We start from the raw sequence: 18931 nt of genomic DNA on the forward strand, positions 1-18931 counted from the left end.
AGAGGAAGAAACCCACGACTGTTTATTGGTATATATGAAATACATATTTTTTAAATATAATTATTTTGCGTACGTGTTGTAGCGAAAAACAAAGAGGAGAAATGCTTATTGGTATATGGATTTATTTTACTATTAATTTTTATATATAAATAAGTTGTCATTTTGGCTACGGTTGTGGATTCTGTGTCTACATAGCGTAGAGAATTATTTTGGTATAAAACAGAGTTGCAGCAGGGCAAAAAATAACATAGGACTCACGACATATGGAGTAGGAACACCTATTGTTATGGCGGAAACTTAATGGCAACGCTATTAACTACCACAATTAGGTGTTTTGTGGCCAATCCATAGCCAACACTCTTTCACCACGGATTGTTAGTGGCCAACTTGAATGAAGGTCACGGACTTTCTGTATCTTATAATGATGTTTTCTAGTAGTGTCAACTAAAAACGACATAGGCGAAATTGAATTGGGGGTGTATTTTCTTGTTAGGGTTGGCGAGAAAAGAAATTCCAAAGCAGACCATTTTCTCATATGAGTTTTGATTTTTCTATCAATTGGAAACCAATTCAACAACAAACCAAAGACATTTACTTTAATATAAAAAATTGTGGGCCCTCTTAGTTAAGGGCCTTAGGCCGTCATCCTCAGATCATGTTTAGGATCGGGCAACTTGATTAAGCCCATATATACTATTTTCATTTGTTTTAATTTATTTCAACAGTCCTGACCTCTTGGACCATAAGAGTTCAAGAAATTATGGTCACTCACCGTTGAATATTAATCTAATGGTTCAAAAAAGTTTCTTAAAAAGAGTATAAGAGTGAGTGAACCGTTGAATTTACATCCAACGATGAGTGACCACAAATCTCTTGAACCCCTGTAGTCCAAGAGATCATGATTATTCATTTCAATTGGTTAAGTATGATAATTTTCTTTTTATAAGTTCAAGACAAAATAACAGTATGAAGAGAGTAAACACAACTGAACCTCCCCACCAAAACACACAGCAAACAAGTTCTCAATACGAAAAGACTCAACAAACAAAACATCTGTAGCAAGATTGGTCTTATTAATCGTCAACCAAAAAAAAAAAAAGAAAAAAAAAAGAAAAAAAAAGAAGACAATGAAAAAGGAAACAAGTGTTGGAAACGGAAGGAAAAGTAAAAGTGTTGGAAACGGAAGGAAAAGTAAAAGTGTTGGAAATTTTTTTTCTTTCTTTTTTCTATTTGTGTGTTTAAGCAAAACAAATTATTGAAGTGTTGGAGTTGATGAGATTTTCCAGATTGGTTTCATCTCGTTCTTGGTACATTTGTAAATGTTGTTGGGTGGGTGTCCAAACAAAATGTTCTTTTTCTAAAATTGGGTCATGGTATTGGGTGTTCAGAAATAATTTCTGGGTGTTCATTGCACGGCCCAGCCCATGAACTCTTGTTGGAAGCCAAGGCAATTGACATTGACAAGCGCTTGAACACTTCGGGCACAATAAAAATTTAAAAATAGAAATCAAAAAACAAAAAGACCCTCTGAAAATGAAAGCGTTAACCCAAAAACCCCAACTTTGAAGTACCTCAGGGAAAAGAGAAGAGGGAGAAGAGAGCAGGGAGAAGAGAGAAGAGGGAAAACAATGTCGGGCTTCCCATTCGGATCCTCCTCCTCCGCTTCTTCTCGGTTTACGCCTTTACCATTGACCAAACCTCCTGTCATTTCCCCCGCCACATCAACCTCCGCCCCAGCTTTCGGGTCCTCTAGCCCTAGCTCCGCCGCAGCCCATTCTTTCGGATTCAGGTCCTCAGCAGCGACCTCCGCTCCATCATCCTGGTTTTGCTCCTCGGCTTCAACTGTATCGGCATCCAGTTCACCCCTGATTGGCTCCGCTTCCGCTTCCGCTTCATCTCGGTTTAGCTCATCTTTCACTGTTTCTTCAACACCCTTGTTCAGCTCTTCTTCGTCGTCTTCAGCTTCAACCACACCCTCATTCCCACGCTTCTCCTTCCAACCAGGCTCGCGTCTTTCAAAGCCAACAACCTCAACACCCATCACTGTTACTCCACCAGCAACGGCTTCAAGCTTCTCGTGCGCACCATCCACTTCCTCTGGTTCACAACCCTCTTTTGTATTCTCCGATACCGCCTCATCACCCGCCCCCATTTCCTTCGCAAAACCCACCTCACAGTCCTTCTCAACTCTTTCTGCTCCATTGTTTTCTACAGTCACCACCACAAGCGTTTCTTCGACTCCAGCTGCTAGCACTACAACCAAAGCCTCTTTCTCTATGCCGAGTTTCGGTGCGACTCCTACTACAAGATTTCTTAGGAAGAAACAAACACCTGTAGCTGCAATGACAACAACTCAGACATCAACGTCACTTGTTGAGTCTTCAACTAGTGGGTCTGTGTACTTTGCCTTAGTGATAACTTTGCATTATGTTCTTTTTTTCTTTAGGGTTAATCCTTTTCGGTATTTCATAGCTCTTCTTGTTATAAACAAGATTTCTTAGGAAGAAACAAACACGAGATTAAACTTGAAACATTAGATGGAGTGCTGTTGTGTAACTTTGTGGTGTACCTAAACTATCTGGTGACAACTGAAAATTGAAAAGAAAAATAAGTAATCATATCCTTATAAAGATTTGGGACTTCTATCTGACGTCTGCTATTATGCCCTGCTTGTCTTATAGGACAACTTCTACTGTCAGCACTACAATATCTACTGCACCAAAATTACCTTCAGAGATCACAGGGAAGACTGTGGAGGAGGTACTTCATATGTTTTCCTCTTCTTTTTAAGTAATGTTGTTTTCCAACCTATGCCTTGTGTTCTCATTAAAAAGAAATCTAGTCCTTGTGATGCATTTTATTTTGTACCTTAATTGAAGATCATCAAGGAGTGGAATGCTGAGCTCCAAGAACTTGTTTAAGTATACTGGTTGAGATATATGAACTTAAAGCCAGTTTTCATTCTGTATGTTGATACAGTAGTAACTTCATTTACGTGATATCTTCAGTGAGTAGTGCTTTTACTCGTAGTTGTATTTGTATATCATATCCATGTAAGTAATATGGGACAATCAATTTTTGTTCCTTATTTTGCTGTATTGAAGATAAAAAGACTACTTATATATAAGCATGCACAGATTGATTTTTCCATTTCTTCAGTGAGTAGTGTTGTCTTCTTATGTTGGCTGATTCTGAGTTGCTCTGGCCATTCTTTCTCTGTTTTGTCAGGCTCCCCTTACTTCTTTCAAGCATGAAACTTCATATCCTATTACCACATCTGATTGCTCCAAACTTGTGGAGCAATCTACACTTGCCGCTGCGGTCCAGACTTCTACTGCCATCTCTTCAGTACAACTCTCAAGTCTGGATTTTGATGCTCTAGATCTGGAAACTCAATTGGCATTAATATGTGGAGGCTCTTCTAGTTCTGGCTTTACTCCCAGCGTCAATGCTGAACAAGCCATTTCTAGGATCAAGCTCTGGCAAGCCAAGGATTTTGCTGTGGAAGAGGGCCATCAATCTGTGGGGGAACTCATCAATAATTTACAAATTTTGGCTGAAGAGAATCTCATCCCCAAGTCTATTTTCAGTTCTGGAGTCACTTCAGCTCAAGAGTTTCAACAAGCTGCAGACTTATGGGGAACAATTCACACTTCCTTCGAGCAAGCTATCACCTGTAGAAATTTCTATCAAAGATCTACTGAAAATTTAGAGAAAGATAGATCTCAATGCTTTGCTCAGGACTTCGAATTGCAGTATCTCAAAAATGAAGCTCAAGAGGTAGAAGCCGAGATTGCCAAATTGCAAACACAACTCAAGGCCATCAAGACCAAGGAAAAGGAAGTACGAATTAAATTGCAACGTAACCTTAGAGATGCTTGGAAGTTGCAAAAACAAATCACCACTGCCCAACCTGGATTGGAGGAGTCTCACGCATTAATTCTGAGAGGATCAAAATTGAGAGCAGACATGGATGCCAAGTTTAGAGTTTTGAAAGTTATTTTAACCAGTATTGTACTATAATATATTTAACATATGGGCATTTTAGCCCTAAATCCTAATTGAGATTAAACTCACTTAAATCATTATTTTCAAACCACACCAACTTCATAAAATGCCCACAAATATTAACACAACATAACACGATTTTTTAGAAATATAATAACAAAAAAACATTAATTTTGAGGTTTTTACAGGGAAATGAAACCTACGATCTTGGATGTAAAGGCAAATGTTCTTAACCATTTGAGTTACAAACTTGCGAGACTAGTATAATCTTTGACCAACCTTGCGAGACTAGTATAATCTTTGATCTAAAAGAGAAGAGACTAGTATAATCTTTGACCCAAAAGTGAGGGCGCTTATCAACAGACTAGTATCATCTTTGAAAATAAACAAATTTAAATGCTGTCGGGTGTCCAAACAAATTCTATTTTTTAAAAATTGGGTCATGGTATTGGGTGTTCAGAAATAATTTCTGGGTGTTCATTGTAAGGCCCAGCCCATGAACTCTTTGGAAGCCATTGACAAGCACCTGCACACTGCAACTTCGGAAACAATTAAAAAAAAAAAAAAAAAGTTTAAAAAAATTGAAAAATAAAAAGACCCTCTCTGAAAATGAAAGCGTTAACCCAAAAACCCCAAATTTGAAAAATCTCAGTGACACTGTTACAGAAGAGAGCAGGGAAAAGAGAGAAGAGGGAAAACAATGTCGGGCTTCCAATTCGGATCCTCCTCCGCTGCTTCTTCTCAGTCCACTACACCTTTCTCATTCACCAACCCTCCTGCCTCTTTCCCCGCCACCTCAACCGGGTTCTCACTCGGGTCCTCCGCTTCCCCATTCGAATCCACTACCGCACACGCCGTCACCTCCACCTCTGGGTTCTCGTTCGGATCCTCCTTCAGTGCCTCCACTTCCTCAAACCCTTCCTCCTCCTCATCTACCTACCCCTTCTCCCTCGACACCACCTCCTCCCCCTCCGCCCCCGCTCCCGCCCCCGCTTTTGGGTCCTCTAACCCTAGCTCCTGCCCGGCCCCTTCTTTCGGATTCGGATCCGGAGCCTCCACCGCCACCACAGCCTCCTCTGCTGCGGCCCCTTCTTTTGGATTCGGGTCCTCAGCAGCAACCTCGGCTCCATCATCCCTGTTTGGCTCCTCGGCTTCAACTCCGCTGTTTGGTTCATCTCCATCCCAACCCCTGTTTGGCTCATCCTCATCGGCGCCAACGCCCGCTTCCGCTTCTACTTTATTCGGAGCACCGTCGTCCACCGCTTCGTCCTTGTTCGGAGCAACTGTATCGGCAGCCAGTTCACCCCTGATTGGCTCCGCTTCCGCTTCTGCTTCATCTCTGTTTAGCTCAACTTCCTTCACACACAGCGCACCCTCTTCCCTGTTTGGCTCATCTTCCACAGTTTCTTCAACACCCTTGTTCAGCTCTGCTTTGTCGTCTTCAGCTTCAACCACACCCTCATTCCCAAGCTTCTCGAGTTCCTCTTCAGCCTTCTCGTTCCCAACAGCCTCACCTCTTTCAAAGCCACCAACAACCTCCATATCCACCACTGTTACTTCATCAGCAACGGCTTCAACCGCTCCAAGCTTCTCGTTCGCACCACCCACTTCCTCTGCTTCACAACCGTCTTTCGGATTCTCCAATGCCGCCTTATCAGCTGCCCCCATTTCCACCGCAAAACCCACCTCGCAGTCCTTCTCAACTCCTTCTGCTCCATTGTTTTCGACAGTCACCACCACAAGCGCTTCTTCTACTCCAGCTGCTAGCACTACAACCCAAGCCTCTTTCTCTATGCCGAGTTTCGGTGCGACTCCTTCTACTTCTGCAGTTTCGAGTACAGTTGCAACCGCTTCAATAGCAGCGCCTTCCAGCACAGCAGGTTTGTTTACAGGGTTTGGAGTGTCCTCCGCAGCTGCCTCTTTAGGGACTACTGCTGCTGCTTCTTATACTGGCTTTTCCTCGATGACAAAAGGGTCGACGTCTGCTTCCTCATCACAAGCGCAACCTAGCACCACTTTGCCTGCATTTGGTGAGTTTTTTCAACCCTCTTTGGCTATTTTGAATATTTTATGAAAACTTCTTGGGTTAATTGTCTCTAAATTGGTTAAATTCCCATTTAGAATCAATATCAGGTGTATGGGTAGAATGCTGAATTGCGCATTGCCAGATTATATTGTGTAGGACTTTTAACTTTGGAGGCTACTTGTTTAGAGAAATTTGAGTACCTTGTGCTTGGTGCCTGAATCGGTATTTGTTATCACTACACAAGGCACATGAAAATACCATGTTTTGCTGAATATTTACATGTCTAGCTCAAGTATATTTTTGGTTTGCTAGAAAGGTTCTGATGAAGTGTGATTGTGCAAATTTAATTCTGTAGGTGCCACTACTTTGGCACCTGTAGCTGCAGCGACAACCAGTACAAGTACCGCTGCAATTCAGACATCAACATCACTTATTGTGGCTTCCACTAGTGGGTCTGTGTACTTTGCCTTAGTGATAACTTTGCATTGTGTTCATTTTTGCTTTAGGCTTAATCCATTTTGGTATTTCATATGCTCTTCTTGTTATAAACAATTTTCTTATGGAAGAGCAGATTAAACTTGAAAGATTAGATGGAGTGCTGTTGAGTAATTTTGTGGTTTACTTAAACTATCTAGTGAAAACTGAAAATTGAAAAAGAAAAAAAAAAGTGTAGTACAACTTATATATAGTTATAAAGATTTGGGACTTCTATCTGACTTCTGCTGGTCTGTCCTTCTTGTCTTATAGGACAACTTCAACTGTCAGCACTACAGTATCTACTGCACCAAAATTACCTTCTGAGATCACAGGGAAGACTGTGGAGGAGGTACTTCATATGTTTGCCTCTTTGTTTTTAGTAATGTTGTTTTCCTATGGAGCTTTATGAGCGAAGTGCCACTTAAATCCAACTTTCATATGCTAGGCCTTATGAACAAAATATTTTGAAAATTCAACTAGCGAGCATTAAATGTGGTGAAGGCAAAATATATTCTGTCACACGCACATAATATTACACTATAAATTCAGTCTCTCACAACTTAAATAATTGTTTATGTTTTCATTGAAAGGCTAGTCCAGGAATTGAAAAGAATAAAAGGAAACTAAGAATGAAAATCCTTGTTTATCCAAATAACATTTGAACCCCCTCAGAGATAGGGCACTGAATTTTCAATACCCTCTACAACTATGTGGAGTAATTGCTTCCATCTTTCTTCATCTTTTTTTTTGCCACTACTTTCATTTTTAATGTCCACTTATATATTCTTGTCAAAAGAATGAAAGGTGACACATCTCTTTAAGGAAATACTTGTCAATACCAGTTTCTCTACCCCACTCCCTCTAATGTTATCAATGCAACTCCATTTTATTACAGATGATAAATTCTTCCTGTATTATGACCTATCCAATCTATTCCTTGTTTTCTCATTAAAATTTTAAAAAAAATTATATTCCTTGTGATTCATTTTCTTTTTTACTTTAATTGAAGATCATCAAGGAGTGGAATGCTGAGCTCCAAGAACGTACTGGAAAATTCCGAAAGCAGGCCAATGCAATAGCAGACTGGGACAAGAGGATTTTGCATAACCGTGATGTTCTTCTTAGGCTCGAGGTGATGTATTTCCCAACATATCAGAGAACTTGTTTAAGTATACTGGTTGAGATATATGAAGTTAAAGCCAGTTTTCAATTCTGTGTGTTGATACGGTAGTAACTTCATTTAGTTGATATCTTCAGTGAGTAGTGCTTTTACTCACAGCGGTATATCATATCCATGTAAGTAATATGGGACAATCAGTTTGTGTTCCTTCTTTTGCTGTATTGAAGATAAAAAGACTATATGAGCATGCACAGATTGATTTTTCCATTTCTTCTTTTTCTACTATGCCTATCTGTTTTCCTTCATCTGCTGGTTTTTCTTTATTTATTTTCACTGTTCTTATGTACTAATATGGAATTGTTTAGAATTTGTTATGATTAATAATAATGTTTAACTTCCATATGTTTTAATTATTTAGATTGAAGTGGCGAAAGTGGTTGAAACCCAAGCTAACTTGGAGCGGCAGCTAGAGTTAATCGAGACTCATCAGCAAGAGGTACTTTCATAAGTATTTTGTATTTTTACCATACACTGCTATAATTTTATTACCGGGCACTAATTTTGGGATAGCCCTCATTATGTCACTCTTTGTATGCAATCTACGCTGATGCATCTCAATTGTTGTTTCCTTGATTTATGCAGCCACTCTTTATTTGTAAAATGAGGTCTGCAATTGATCCCCTTAGATAGATTTGCATATCGTGGGCACACAAATAAAATCACACATTGTGATTATCTTTGTGGAGGCCATTATAATTATTAAAATCTTCTCTTATAACTTTTGTGTATGTTTCAAGCCCTAAAGCTGATACATGGAAGCATACTTTTGTTAGTTCAATTAGTAGCCTTCAAGAAATTTGTAGAGCACAAGGACATACAGAGCTGCCTATAGACCACAGAAATTGGAAATATATGCATGATAAGGTTCCTTCTTCTGGTTATATTGTTAGGTTGATAAGGCTTTGCAAAGCATGGAAGAAGAAGCTGAGCGTATATACAAGGACGAGCGTGGATTGATTCTTGATGATGAAGCTGCATCGACAAGAGATGCGATGTGAGTTATTGTACTATTGCTATTGTTTTAATTTATGTGATGGAAAGATTTTTGGCAGCTCTATGTTTCTGGACCAATTGCATATGTTTTTTCGTTTCCCTGTTCCAGTAGTACATTTTTCGCATTAAGAAATCTGAACATTTTGGTGTCACCATTCCTGAAATCAAATTGTGAGGTTTGTTCCTACTCAATTGAGTTTGGTGACTTGACGTGGAGTATAGGGAGCGCGAACTAGCCAATTATTGTTGGTTTATGGGATTAGTCTGTTGATTGTCAGGCTATATTTTGTGGAAATTGGATTTGGTCCAACTATGCTCCCTCTCTCGCTCTCTCTCTCGTGCACGTGACAGATACAAAACACAAAAGTACACAAAGGTTCCTCTTTTCTCACTGTTCTGATTTCAATTGCAGGTATGAGCAAGCTGAGTTTATAGAGAGAGAACTGGAGCAGGTGACAGAACAGATCAAATCAATTATTCAGACCCTAAATGCCAACCAGGTAAAGGTTTTCAGTGGTGTTTCTACTTCTTAAGAAGCTTTTCCAACATATGTAGACGAGTATAACGATGCTTTCATTTTGTTTAGGGAGGAGAACTTGATACAAATGATGGGATGGCTCCATTAGATGTGGTTGTACGAATCTTAAACAATCAGCTCAGTTCTTTAATGTGGATTGATGAAAAGGTTAGTATCTTTGTTGCATAGTTTTTTGAGTTATTATAATGAGCTTTAAAAGGGATGCACTTAGTTGGTTTTATTAGTAACTCGGAGGTGTAAAATACAAGGACTTGCTGATCTGGTGTTTGTTTTGGGCACCCATGTGCTGGTAGTAATGGAAGAGTTGCAAGTCTGGAGAATCATAAAATCTCAAACTCACTGTTTCCTTTAAGTTAGAAAAGTTGGGAAGGGGGAAAATGCACTTGTTCTTATTAAAGAATCTCAGTTTATTCTTTAGCTTTTTGGTATTTTGTTATTTGTTTTCGTACATACCAACATTTGTAATATCGAAATGTGTGCAGAGAAGTGTTCTTCAAATACACGTGTTACTATTCTATCAATATTTTCAGATGCACTTTGATTTTACTTGGAACACTGATCTTCCTCCATTTCATCAGGCTGAAGAGTTCTCTTCGCGAATTCAGAAGCTTGCCAATCAAGGTCCTGCTGCGGATCGTGAATTAATGAGTCCAAAATACTGGATGTCCTGATCTTTAGAAGTGTAAACTACCTTTATTTTCCTCCAAGATCAGGTTCTAACCGTTTGAGATTGATATATGCCAAATATTCTTTGTAATCACCATTGCGGTGCATAAATGTTGATCTTCCGGGATAAGATGATTATATCATATATTCAACTCTCTATTAACAGTTTGTGAATGTTTACTAGACCTCCTTAATGATTTTGCTCATTTGTGTAATTGACTGTTTTAAGAATCCCATGGCATGTGATGTCAATCTTTCTTACCGAAAGAGGTTTCACAGATTATTCCGAATGTGGTTTCTTGGATTTTTTTTCTACCCTGATATAGTAGTCTAGTCGTCCCCAGTGACAGTGGCAAAAGATGATTTAAAACTTTATTTAATAAAACAATATTTGTGCATAAATGGGACTTATGATGGCCAAGGTGCTTATCTTTGTACAACCATTTTCAGAAGCTAATCCGGTGATCAGGCCTTATGGAATCGAGTAACAACCACAATTAAGAGAATCACAACAGAGAGAAGCAATGAAGACCTAACTTTTGCTTCAAACTGATCCTCATCGTCCGCCGTAGGGTTTTCACTCGGAGGAGTTTCTGGAGGTAGAAACATCTCATTCACGAGTGATTGAAATGTCTCAATAAGTTGCATAATTTTTGCTTTTGTAACATCCATAATCCACCTCATAATTCGTGTAGATAATTCTGGTTCCTCGTTTTCACTCGGAGGCAGCCCTTCATTTTGAGCCAGAAAGATAGAGATTAGTGTAATGAAAATAAATTTAGTAGAAGGCGATGTTTATTGCCATGGAAGAATAAAAGCAAAGTGGTTTCCTAGTTATACTTTTCTGTTTATCAAAAACACTACTTTAAGACCAGTTAATGCAGAAAGACAACTGATAACAGAAAAAATAAAACAAATATGCAGCAATGAAATAGGTGTAGCCAAGTTTGTGCATCAGAAATCTATTTAACATACCCAAAAAAAAAAAAAAACCCAAGTAAATTAAGTATGAGATAAGTGGAAATGCATACCAGGGAAGATAGGCTCTTGGAGCTTCTTGACCAACTCATTGTTGGTAACAGCTTCCCATAGGGCTTTATCAGATGAAAGGGAGACCACCAGTCTCTGCGTTCAAGTTAGATTACTCAAGTAACATTTTGGGAGAAAAAACAGCACAACGTAAAAGACGGACAAAGGACTTGTAGCTCAAGTGGTTAAGAGAAGACACCTTAACACAAGGATCCGTCGGTAACAATTGGAAAGCCTCATAAACTCTTCTTTGTCCATATGAGAGCAACTTTCTTGTAACACAGCAATCCAATATTTGCTGAAGCCATTGAAACTCTGGCTGAGATGAAGTTATCCCTTGCATAAAACTGGTCAAGATGGAAATATGATATCACAAACATTCAAGTCTCAACAAGAAGTTAATCAAATCCTTAATCACAAAGGAACAAAAAGAAATTATTAAAATCTGCTTTCACTTTGTGATTTGTTAATTATGAACACAGTGTTCTTTTATTCTGGATATCATTCAAATAATTTATTAATGTTTAAGTTAAGCTTGTGTAAGCAATCATTAATGAACACAGTTTTTCCCTCCCTTCATTTCATCAAGTCAGCTAAAGGAAATTTGCATGGGAAATTTGATCAGTTTTCCAAAAACATAAAACTAAATTAAGGTGAGAAGAAATATAATCATCAAGTAAAATAACTAAAAGACATCCAAGGAAATATAAACATAAAATAAAGCTAAAGATTTAGATTATATGAAAATAAGTAAAATCTTGACTGCTTTGCATGGGATTGATTGAACATCTCCTCTGTGGACAAAATTTGAGTTCCATAACAGAGTGGATAACATATCCCCATCAAAAGAATCATACCCCAAAAATTTACAAATTTTGTAAAGTTAATAATACTTACTTGAGTTCGAATCCCCCTTCCAGTAATTTAGATTAAATTAAATTAAAATAAAATATCGCTTGTATAAAGAAAATAAAAATAATAATACTCACTTGAGAAGAGCAGTTATTGCATTTTGGACTTCAAATTGGGAAGGAACAGGCCCAAAAACAGAGCTCAGATTAGACCCACTTGCTCTTTTGTCTTCTTTTCCATATGCAAGCTCTAGTTTTCTGCAACTCTCACTTCCACAGAAACAGTATCTAGCAGAACAAGAGGGTTTAACAGTGGCAACGTAACTGGATGAAACTGGAAGCTTCGAAGAAGAAGAAGAAGAAGAATGTTTGATGTGGATGGTGGGCAGGTCAATATGCATGGTTCCTCCTCCCATGGCTGTTCTTTCTTTCTTCAATCTGCTGAGGCTCTTCTGAGTTGAAATGCAAAAAAGAAAAGAATTGGCGTTTTTCTCTTGTTAGTGTTGTTTGTTGGTTTTCATATCTACACGTCAAGGATTCAACACCTGATGTTTAGCCAGTCTGTTGTAAACTATTCTGAGAACCTCATCCTTTACCAGAGGCCCATGTTGATATATTTTGGGCCGTTGCTTCCTTTCATATATGTGTGTTTTTATTCTCTGGAGTAAAGAATTGTAAGATGGATACATAAAAGATTTTCAATCATTTTAAAGAGTAAATAGCAAGGAACTTGTAGCTCAAATAGGTAAGAATATTTATTTATGTATTTGAGGTCGACTCCCTTCTCTTTTATATCACTCGTATAGAAAGAAAAATAAAACAAAAAAGCGCCAGTAAACTATCATTGTGACAAACCATAAATAAAACTTTAACTTGCCATAAATAGAGATCCAAAATTGAACTTTAATGTGGCTGTAAGATAAGTAACTTAGCGCGGATGCACTCGTTCAAGTATAATTACTAAAGAGGACCCTCTTTGTCACCTAAAGATGGTTTAATCTCAACTATACCCTTTAAATATTAGACAAGTTCAACACCAAACTTAAAATTTGAAGATAATGTAGTAATTACACTCCATTTTCACTCCTCATTTTGAACAAATATGGACAAACTTTTTATGAACTCTTCCACTTCAAAAGAAATTTGTGAGTTTTGACAAAACATAGATAGGTTCTCTGATTGGCCCAATCCGCTTCTATCGAGAAAAACTCTCACGCAACAGGAATAACATTTTTTATTATTCTGGTCAATAACACAATGACATATGGGATAACTTTTCTACGTGTCATCATCTTATTGACTGAGATAACAAAACAGTTATATCCTCATTACAAGTAAGTTTTTTTCGTCTCGATGACACTAATTAAAAAGCCAAAAAACAATAATTAAAAAAGATCTATGGTGGAAATACGACGTCGTTGTTATACGTAATTTGTTCCATCAATGCAAAATTGATGTACATTTCCCATTGCTGCTATTAAGACATGGCGTTTGAGAGTGAATGAAGAGCCGAAGAGGACGCGTTGCGTTGAGAAAGAAAGCAACAAAGAACAGGCTCATAGATTTGTACACCATTCTCTCAGAAACTCCTCCACATCTGGAGTAGCTTTCCCATTTTTTCTTTTTGTGTTTCTTTAATTCCAAGGTACATATTCTTCACTGATTTCCATTTTTTATCCATGTTATATATAAGAGCTATACATACATGTATATTAAATATGAAGGAAATGTATAATGTGGGTTTGGGTTGGACCAGATGGCTGATGGAAATCCCCAATCGAGGTACGTGAAGCTGACGAGGGAACAAGAAGCGCCAACGGAAGATATCAATCCTGGAGAGCTCAACCAACCCATTCAAATTCCTCAGGTCCTTCTTTCACTTCCTGGGCTTCGAATTTTTGTGTGCAGAAAATCGCAAATTTGGGTTCATATCTGAGAAAAATGATAATGTTGGATGTTGGTTTTCTGTTGTTTTTGTGTTTTCATGAGGATTTCTTCTATCTTGTTGCAAATTAGCTTCTGGGTTTGCTTATAATTGATATTCTTAGAAACCTCTACTCTGTTGTTAAATTATAAGTGCAATGCTAATGATATTCCTGACATTGAGGTGACATGCTTTAGTGTGCATTTATCTATGTGATGTACCTCAATCTAATGTTGACATATCACATATTGTCCTTGTTATTTTTTTTGTTGGTGTTGATGATTATGTTTAGTATTGGACAGTTAAGTGTTGATAAATGTGCGGAATGTGGGCAACCACTGCCTGAAAGATACCAACCCCCAGCTGATGAAGATTGGACAACTGGGATATTTGGCTGTGCTGAAGATCCTGAGAGTTGTAAGCGTTCATCTGCTGTATCACTTTTCGTTTTCTTTTCTCTCGGGATGGGAGGCGGTTTGAAAGCATAATTTTCTACTTTTGTTGATTAATCAGGCGAAGAAAAACAGGGTTAAATGTGGCCCACTTATGATGATTAATAAGGCAAAGAAAAACAATGTTAAAATGTGACCTAATGATTTGGAAGTTAGACGTTTAGATTGTCCAAGTTAAGCAAAATTGTTTTTATATGCAACCAGTTCTCACCTCAGCAGGTCAGAAGGCTTTGTGTATCCAAAGAGGAATAGCATTTTGGAAATTTATGTTACTCTCCTAGTTTTTACATATTGTGTTCCTTGCTGAGACCATAATGTGCCTAGATTTGTTTGGATTTTCTGAAGAAAAAGAGAGAAGATTTTTAGATTTTAGAGTATTAGTTGAGTGAGATAAAATAGATGTCACAACCCTGATGGAATATATTTTATCACACTTTCCTGATAATTCATAATTCCTTGAATTTATTGTGTTTATGTTGCAGGCTGGACTGGACTTTTTTGTCCATGTGTGCTGTTTGGGCGTAATGTTGAAACAATACGAGAAGATATTCCCTGGAACAATGCCTGTGCTTGCCATGCCATGTGTGTTGAAGGAGGAATTGCAGTTGCAGCTGTAACAGGGTTCTTTCATGGTCTTGATCCTAAGACTTCGGTTCTCATCTGTGAGACATTGCTATTTGCCTGGTGGATGTGTGCAATCTACACAGGTCTGTTTAGGCAGTCATTGCAAAAGAAGTATCATCTCAAGGTGAATTTCAGTTCTTATATTTCTTGAACTTGGAATTACATGCAAAATAAATCAGATCATCTGGAAGAATAGAATGTGAATAAATTTTCTGAAATGTAAAAGGCCTGTGTACATTCACTTTAGATAATTTTATGTTTTCTCCTATTTATTTTTGCATTTTTGGTAAGTTATTTTGTTAAATTTTTTCCCCATGATTTTGCATTGTACACAAATGGCTTTTGGTGATAGGCCCTACTTTTAAATAAGGTGAAGTTTTTCTTGTCTCACATATAATATATAGCTTCTGATGTGAATTTTTGTCATACTATGAAATGTTGATTCATGTGTTTGACTTTCCCGTTCAAGTGTGATGTTCTTTTGTTGTGTGTGTGTAAACCAGATGGTTTGTTTGCTAAATTGCCTTTGCACTATCCTCAGCTGCTAAGCAAATCAATTATCTACATTGTCTGCTATAAAGATCTTTTAGATACAAGATTGTTTTTTAATCAGTGTTTACTTCGATTATTTTATGTGTTAGTAGCACTGATGCTTCAGAAAGAGCAGACTTCATTTATTTTCATATATATGCTTGAAATTTTATCTTTCTTCAATACTTCCTTCTAAAATTAAGTAGGATAAAAATAAATAAAAATTTATTTGTTAATCAGTTTCCCAGATAGAATGTGAAATGGATTAATTTGAGCCTTTAAATGTATTTGTTTACTTTTCTGCTATCAATATCTAGATTTAAGTCTCTCTGATGACTAGCATTGCATGCTGAAAAGATGTATCTAAATCAAAGACCTAAGTGGTCACAGAAAGAAGCCATCAACACATTAGTTATCAAATGGTTTAGATACTCCAATTTTTAGAGCTAATACGGGGGCCCTTGAGACATGATATCAAGCGTTCCTGTTTTCAAAACCTCAAGATTTACAGCTTTAAATTTTTGGTGGAAACTCAGAATATTTTGTTTATGAAAGAGTAGCTTGAGGTTTGTAACAATTGCTTTCAGAAAAAAGTAATTTAGTGTTCGCTTTTATTATGGAAAGAAAGCCCTGAAATCTGTTTCCCTTCCTGAAAAAGCTAATGAACTCTTTTAGGATTATTTCATGAGAACATTAACACCTATAGTGGTGATGGGTTCTGACTTAGTGTGCTACTTTTCTGCAGGATTCACCCTGTGATCCATGCCTGGTGCACTGCTGCATGCACTGGTGTGCTTTGTGTCAAGAGCACAGGGAGATGAGGAACCACCTATCTGATAATACTTCCAATACGATGACCCTTGTTGCCCCTCCACCAGTTCAAGAGATGAACTCTGGAGAGAACAAGGATGCTGCTTCGTCTTCAGAGTCTACGGGTCATGAACACAATGATGCTGTTTCGTCTGCAGAGTCTTCTGATCATAAAAACACCAATATGGAGTTGGCCCTGCAGCCTGTGTAGAGGATTAGCATTTTGCTACACACATGAAAAGAATTCTTTATATACATTTCGAGTCTTTAGAAGATCAACAACCTGTGCAGAAATTTGAAGACCCTCGAGCATCATTAGGATGCCAGATCTGTTGCTTTTGAGAAACATCATATAAGTGAGGCTTTGTTATTGTCATCAAGTTGATTCCTTTCTAAGGGTTTAGAAAGGTTCATTCTTTTGACACCAATTTCATTGACCCATGGATTTTGCCTTATATTAGTCAAACTAAGAAAGTCCTACTTCAAGACGGTCACATCTGTGCAATATTATCAATTTTACTACAAAAATTAAGCTAGAAAAATGTAAGAATTTTTCTTATTTTATATTTTATTTTATACAAGCGATATTAGGGGTGTGGAATCACATGCACTCCCTCACAACGTGATTTCCTGATTCAAATGATTCATTTGTTAGTTTTTCCTTCAAAGATCATTCATGTAAACAATCATCAAAATTGGAAATTCATTAGATATTTAATTTGTATTATAGTCTTTCAAATGCTTTTAGCCAATTCACTGTGATTATTTTTCCAGTAACAATTAGATGATTATTTATTCTTGATTTGGATTATTTTACCTATGAGTCGTGTTTGACCTGGGTCATAAAAAATAGATGGTTATAAAAATTTCAAATAATTAAACCGGACTAAGACCAACCGGAAATATTTTTTTTATTTTTTATTTTTTCCATCTCATCTCTCAAAATCTCTCTGTAAGGCCATCTCCAATTCATGAGGCCAAATCCAAAATATCCCAAATTATAGCCCAAAATCTCTTCCAACTCAAGAAAATAAAGGGGCCAAACTTTGGGAAAACCCAAACTTAGGGCTAAATAGCAGTCCATCTATTGTTTGGACCCAAAAAAATTTCAGTGGAGCCCACCTGCTGTTGGCGCAGCTCATGTGCAAGAAATCAAATGAGGGCCCGTGCTGCAGTGCTTGTCTGCTGCCTGACGCAGCAGCTTGCCACATGTCGCATTTTGGTTATGTTGCCGTTGGAATCCAACGACAACAATTCAAATTTCATTTTTTTAAATATTCTAATAGTAACTTAAATCAACGATTTACATTAAATGTAAGCTATGTTAACGGTAAAGAAAAAAATCCAACAGTCAAAATAATATTTTAAATTAATATAAATCAGATCTAACCCCAAAACTCACTTCAAACTCTACAAATACTCAGCCATTTCTCAATTAATCTACCACAAACATTTTTTTTATTTCTCAATTTATTTTTCCTTTGTCAATTTCATCAATTTCCTTTCATTGTCATACTTTTCATATCATTTCAAGCACATCATCTTCTTCATTCTCTTACTTTTCATATCATTTCAAGCTTTCAATGGATAACCATGGCAATGCCATCTTTTTCTTTATGTTTGATGATGATTCAAATGATGAGGAACATCATCAGAGAGTGATACAAGCCGTTGTCCACCATACTTCACTGGAGAATGAAGCCACCAAATATGGTGGGTCAGTAGTCGGTTGTGAGTACAAGAACCGTGAGAGGGAAAATCACCATCGCAATCTCATGTCCAACTACTTCATTGAAAGGCCACATTTTAATAGTACGAACTTTCGTAGGCGGTTCCGAATGTTGAAAGAGTTGTTTTACCGCATCTTGAATGATGTTGTCAACCACGAGCCATACTTTCGCTATAAAAAAGACGGGCTTGGCCGACAAGGGCTATCCCCTGAACAAAAGTTAACCGTAGTCTTTTGTATGCTCGCATGGGGATGCTCAGTTGACGCAACCAACGAGTACTGTAAATTGGGTGAAAGCATAGCTCTTGAATCACTCCGTAAGTTTTGTTGCGCTGTTGAAGCCGTGTACGGACAACGGTACCTCAGGTCTCCAAATCTAGCTGACCTTTACATGCTATTGCACATGGCAAGCCGTTGATGCTTCCCAGGCATGCTAGGAAGTCTTGACTGCATGCATTGGGAATGGAAGAACTGCCCATATACTTGGGCAGGCCAATTTACTGGTCACAAAAAAAAAAAACCACTGTTGCGCTAGAGGCCGTGGCCTTGTACAACACATGGATATGGCATGCCTTTTTTTGGAGCTGTTGGATCCAACAATGATATCAACATTTTAGCTCGTTCTACATTGTTCAATGATGTGGTACATGGAATGGCTCCTTATGTTGAATATATTGTCAATGGAAATCAATACCATTTCGGCTACTATTTGGCAGATGGGATCTACCCCCGTTGGGCTACTTTGGTGAAAACCATCTCTTCTCCTCCTGATAACCTAAAGAAGAAGAGGTTTTTTGCACAAATGCAAGAAGCGTACAGGAAGGATGTTGAAAGAGCATTTGGAATACTATAGGCTCGATCTGTTATTGTTCAGGGCCCTGGACATATGTGGTGCAAGGATAACCTCCACTCAATTATGATGACGTGTATAATATTGCACAACATGATTGTGGAGGATGAATACGAATATGTTGAAGAGGAATTTGATGATGAGGATACATGTTCACAACGATCTAGGAGGACCAGAGTAAGACAATATGAGCTGGAGCCAAGCATTACATACGAGTACCACAAAGATAGTCCGACTCTTTTT

General features: G+C 37.8%; 4 protein-coding genes across 4 annotated transcripts; 3 read left to right on the forward strand and 1 right to left on the reverse strand.

The window, feature by feature from the left end:
- The first annotated feature begins 1528 nt into the window (after window positions 1-1528).
- LOC117618640 (uncharacterized serine-rich protein C215.13-like) lies at window positions 1529-4082 on the forward strand. Its single transcript, XM_034348304.1, has 3 exons — window positions 1529-2392; window positions 2682-2760; window positions 3229-4082. The coding sequence occupies exons 1-3, from the start codon at window positions 1629-1631 to the stop codon at window positions 4021-4023; spliced, it is 1638 nt and encodes a 545-aa protein (XP_034204195.1). The 5' UTR covers window positions 1529-1628; the 3' UTR covers window positions 4024-4082.
- Window positions 4083-4592: 510 nt separating this feature from the next.
- Window positions 4593-10103, forward strand: LOC117618638 (nuclear pore complex protein NUP62-like). Its single transcript, XM_034348303.1, has 9 exons — window positions 4593-6038; window positions 6390-6486; window positions 6782-6860; window positions 7521-7643; window positions 8050-8127; window positions 8582-8685; window positions 9097-9184; window positions 9271-9369; window positions 9801-10103. The coding sequence occupies exons 1-9, from the start codon at window positions 4709-4711 to the stop codon at window positions 9891-9893; spliced, it is 2091 nt and encodes a 696-aa protein (XP_034204194.1). The 5' UTR covers window positions 4593-4708; the 3' UTR covers window positions 9894-10103.
- A 129-nt stretch (window positions 10104-10232) lies between these two features.
- On the reverse strand, window positions 10233-12293 carry LOC117619451. Its single transcript, XM_034349413.1, has 4 exons — window positions 11907-12293; window positions 11117-11264; window positions 10920-11013; window positions 10233-10619 (listed from the first exon to the last, which is right to left on the reverse strand). Exons 1-4 carry the CDS (start codon window positions 12182-12184, stop codon window positions 10354-10356), a joined length of 786 nt encoding a protein of 261 aa, XP_034205304.1. The 5' UTR covers window positions 12185-12293; the 3' UTR covers window positions 10233-10353.
- Window positions 12294-13273: 980 nt separating this feature from the next.
- LOC117619109 (cell number regulator 6-like) lies at window positions 13274-16743 on the forward strand. The gene is made up of 5 exons (XM_034348956.1): window positions 13274-13413; window positions 13525-13635; window positions 13995-14109; window positions 14627-14892; window positions 16045-16743. Exons 2-5 carry the CDS (start codon window positions 13525-13527, stop codon window positions 16318-16320), a joined length of 768 nt encoding a protein of 255 aa, XP_034204847.1. The 5' UTR covers window positions 13274-13413; the 3' UTR covers window positions 16321-16743.
- Window positions 16744-18931: the final 2188 nt, after the last annotated feature.

This window comes from Prunus dulcis, chromosome 2 (genome assembly GCF_902201215.1).
Source record: "Prunus dulcis chromosome 2, ALMONDv2, whole genome shotgun sequence".
Classification (NCBI taxonomy): Eukaryota; Viridiplantae; Streptophyta; class Magnoliopsida; order Rosales; family Rosaceae; genus Prunus; species Prunus dulcis.

Coding starts and splice junctions, on each gene's coding strand:
- LOC117618640 (XM_034348304.1), top strand. CDS start 1,629: ATGTCGGGCTTCCCATTCGGATCCTCCTCCTCCGCTTCTTCTCGGTTT. Junction 2,393..2,681: donor GTTGAGTCTTCAACTAGTGG/GTCTGTGTACTT, acceptor CTTGTCTTATAG/GACAACTTCTACTGTCAGCA. Junction 2,761..3,228: donor CAGGGAAGACTGTGGAGGAG/GTACTTCATATG, acceptor CTGTTTTGTCAG/GCTCCCCTTACTTCTTTCAA.
- LOC117618638 (XM_034348303.1), top strand. CDS start 4,709: ATGTCGGGCTTCCAATTCGGATCCTCCTCCGCTGCTTCTTCTCAGTCC. Junction 7,644..8,049: donor ATGTTCTTCTTAGGCTCGAG/GTGATGTATTTC, acceptor TTAATTATTTAG/ATTGAAGTGGCGAAAGTGGT. Junction 9,370..9,800: donor TAATGTGGATTGATGAAAAG/GTTAGTATCTTT, acceptor CCATTTCATCAG/GCTGAAGAGTTCTCTTCGCG.
- LOC117619451 (XM_034349413.1), bottom strand. CDS start 12,184: ATGGGAGGAGGAACCATGCATATTGACCTGCCCACCATCCACATCAAA. Junction 11,265..11,906: donor GCAATAACTGCTCTTCTCAA/GTGAGTATTATT, acceptor CATCTTGACCAG/TTTTATGCAAGGGATAACTT. Junction 11,014..11,116: donor CGACGGATCCTTGTGTTAAG/GTGTCTTCTCTT, acceptor ACTTGAACGCAG/AGACTGGTGGTCTCCCTTTC.
- LOC117619109 (XM_034348956.1), top strand. CDS start 13,525: ATGGCTGATGGAAATCCCCAATCGAGGTACGTGAAGCTGACGAGGGAA. Junction 13,636..13,994: donor AACCCATTCAAATTCCTCAG/GTCCTTCTTTCA, acceptor AGTATTGGACAG/TTAAGTGTTGATAAATGTGC. Junction 14,893..16,044: donor AAAAGAAGTATCATCTCAAG/GTGAATTTCAGT, acceptor ACTTTTCTGCAG/GATTCACCCTGTGATCCATG.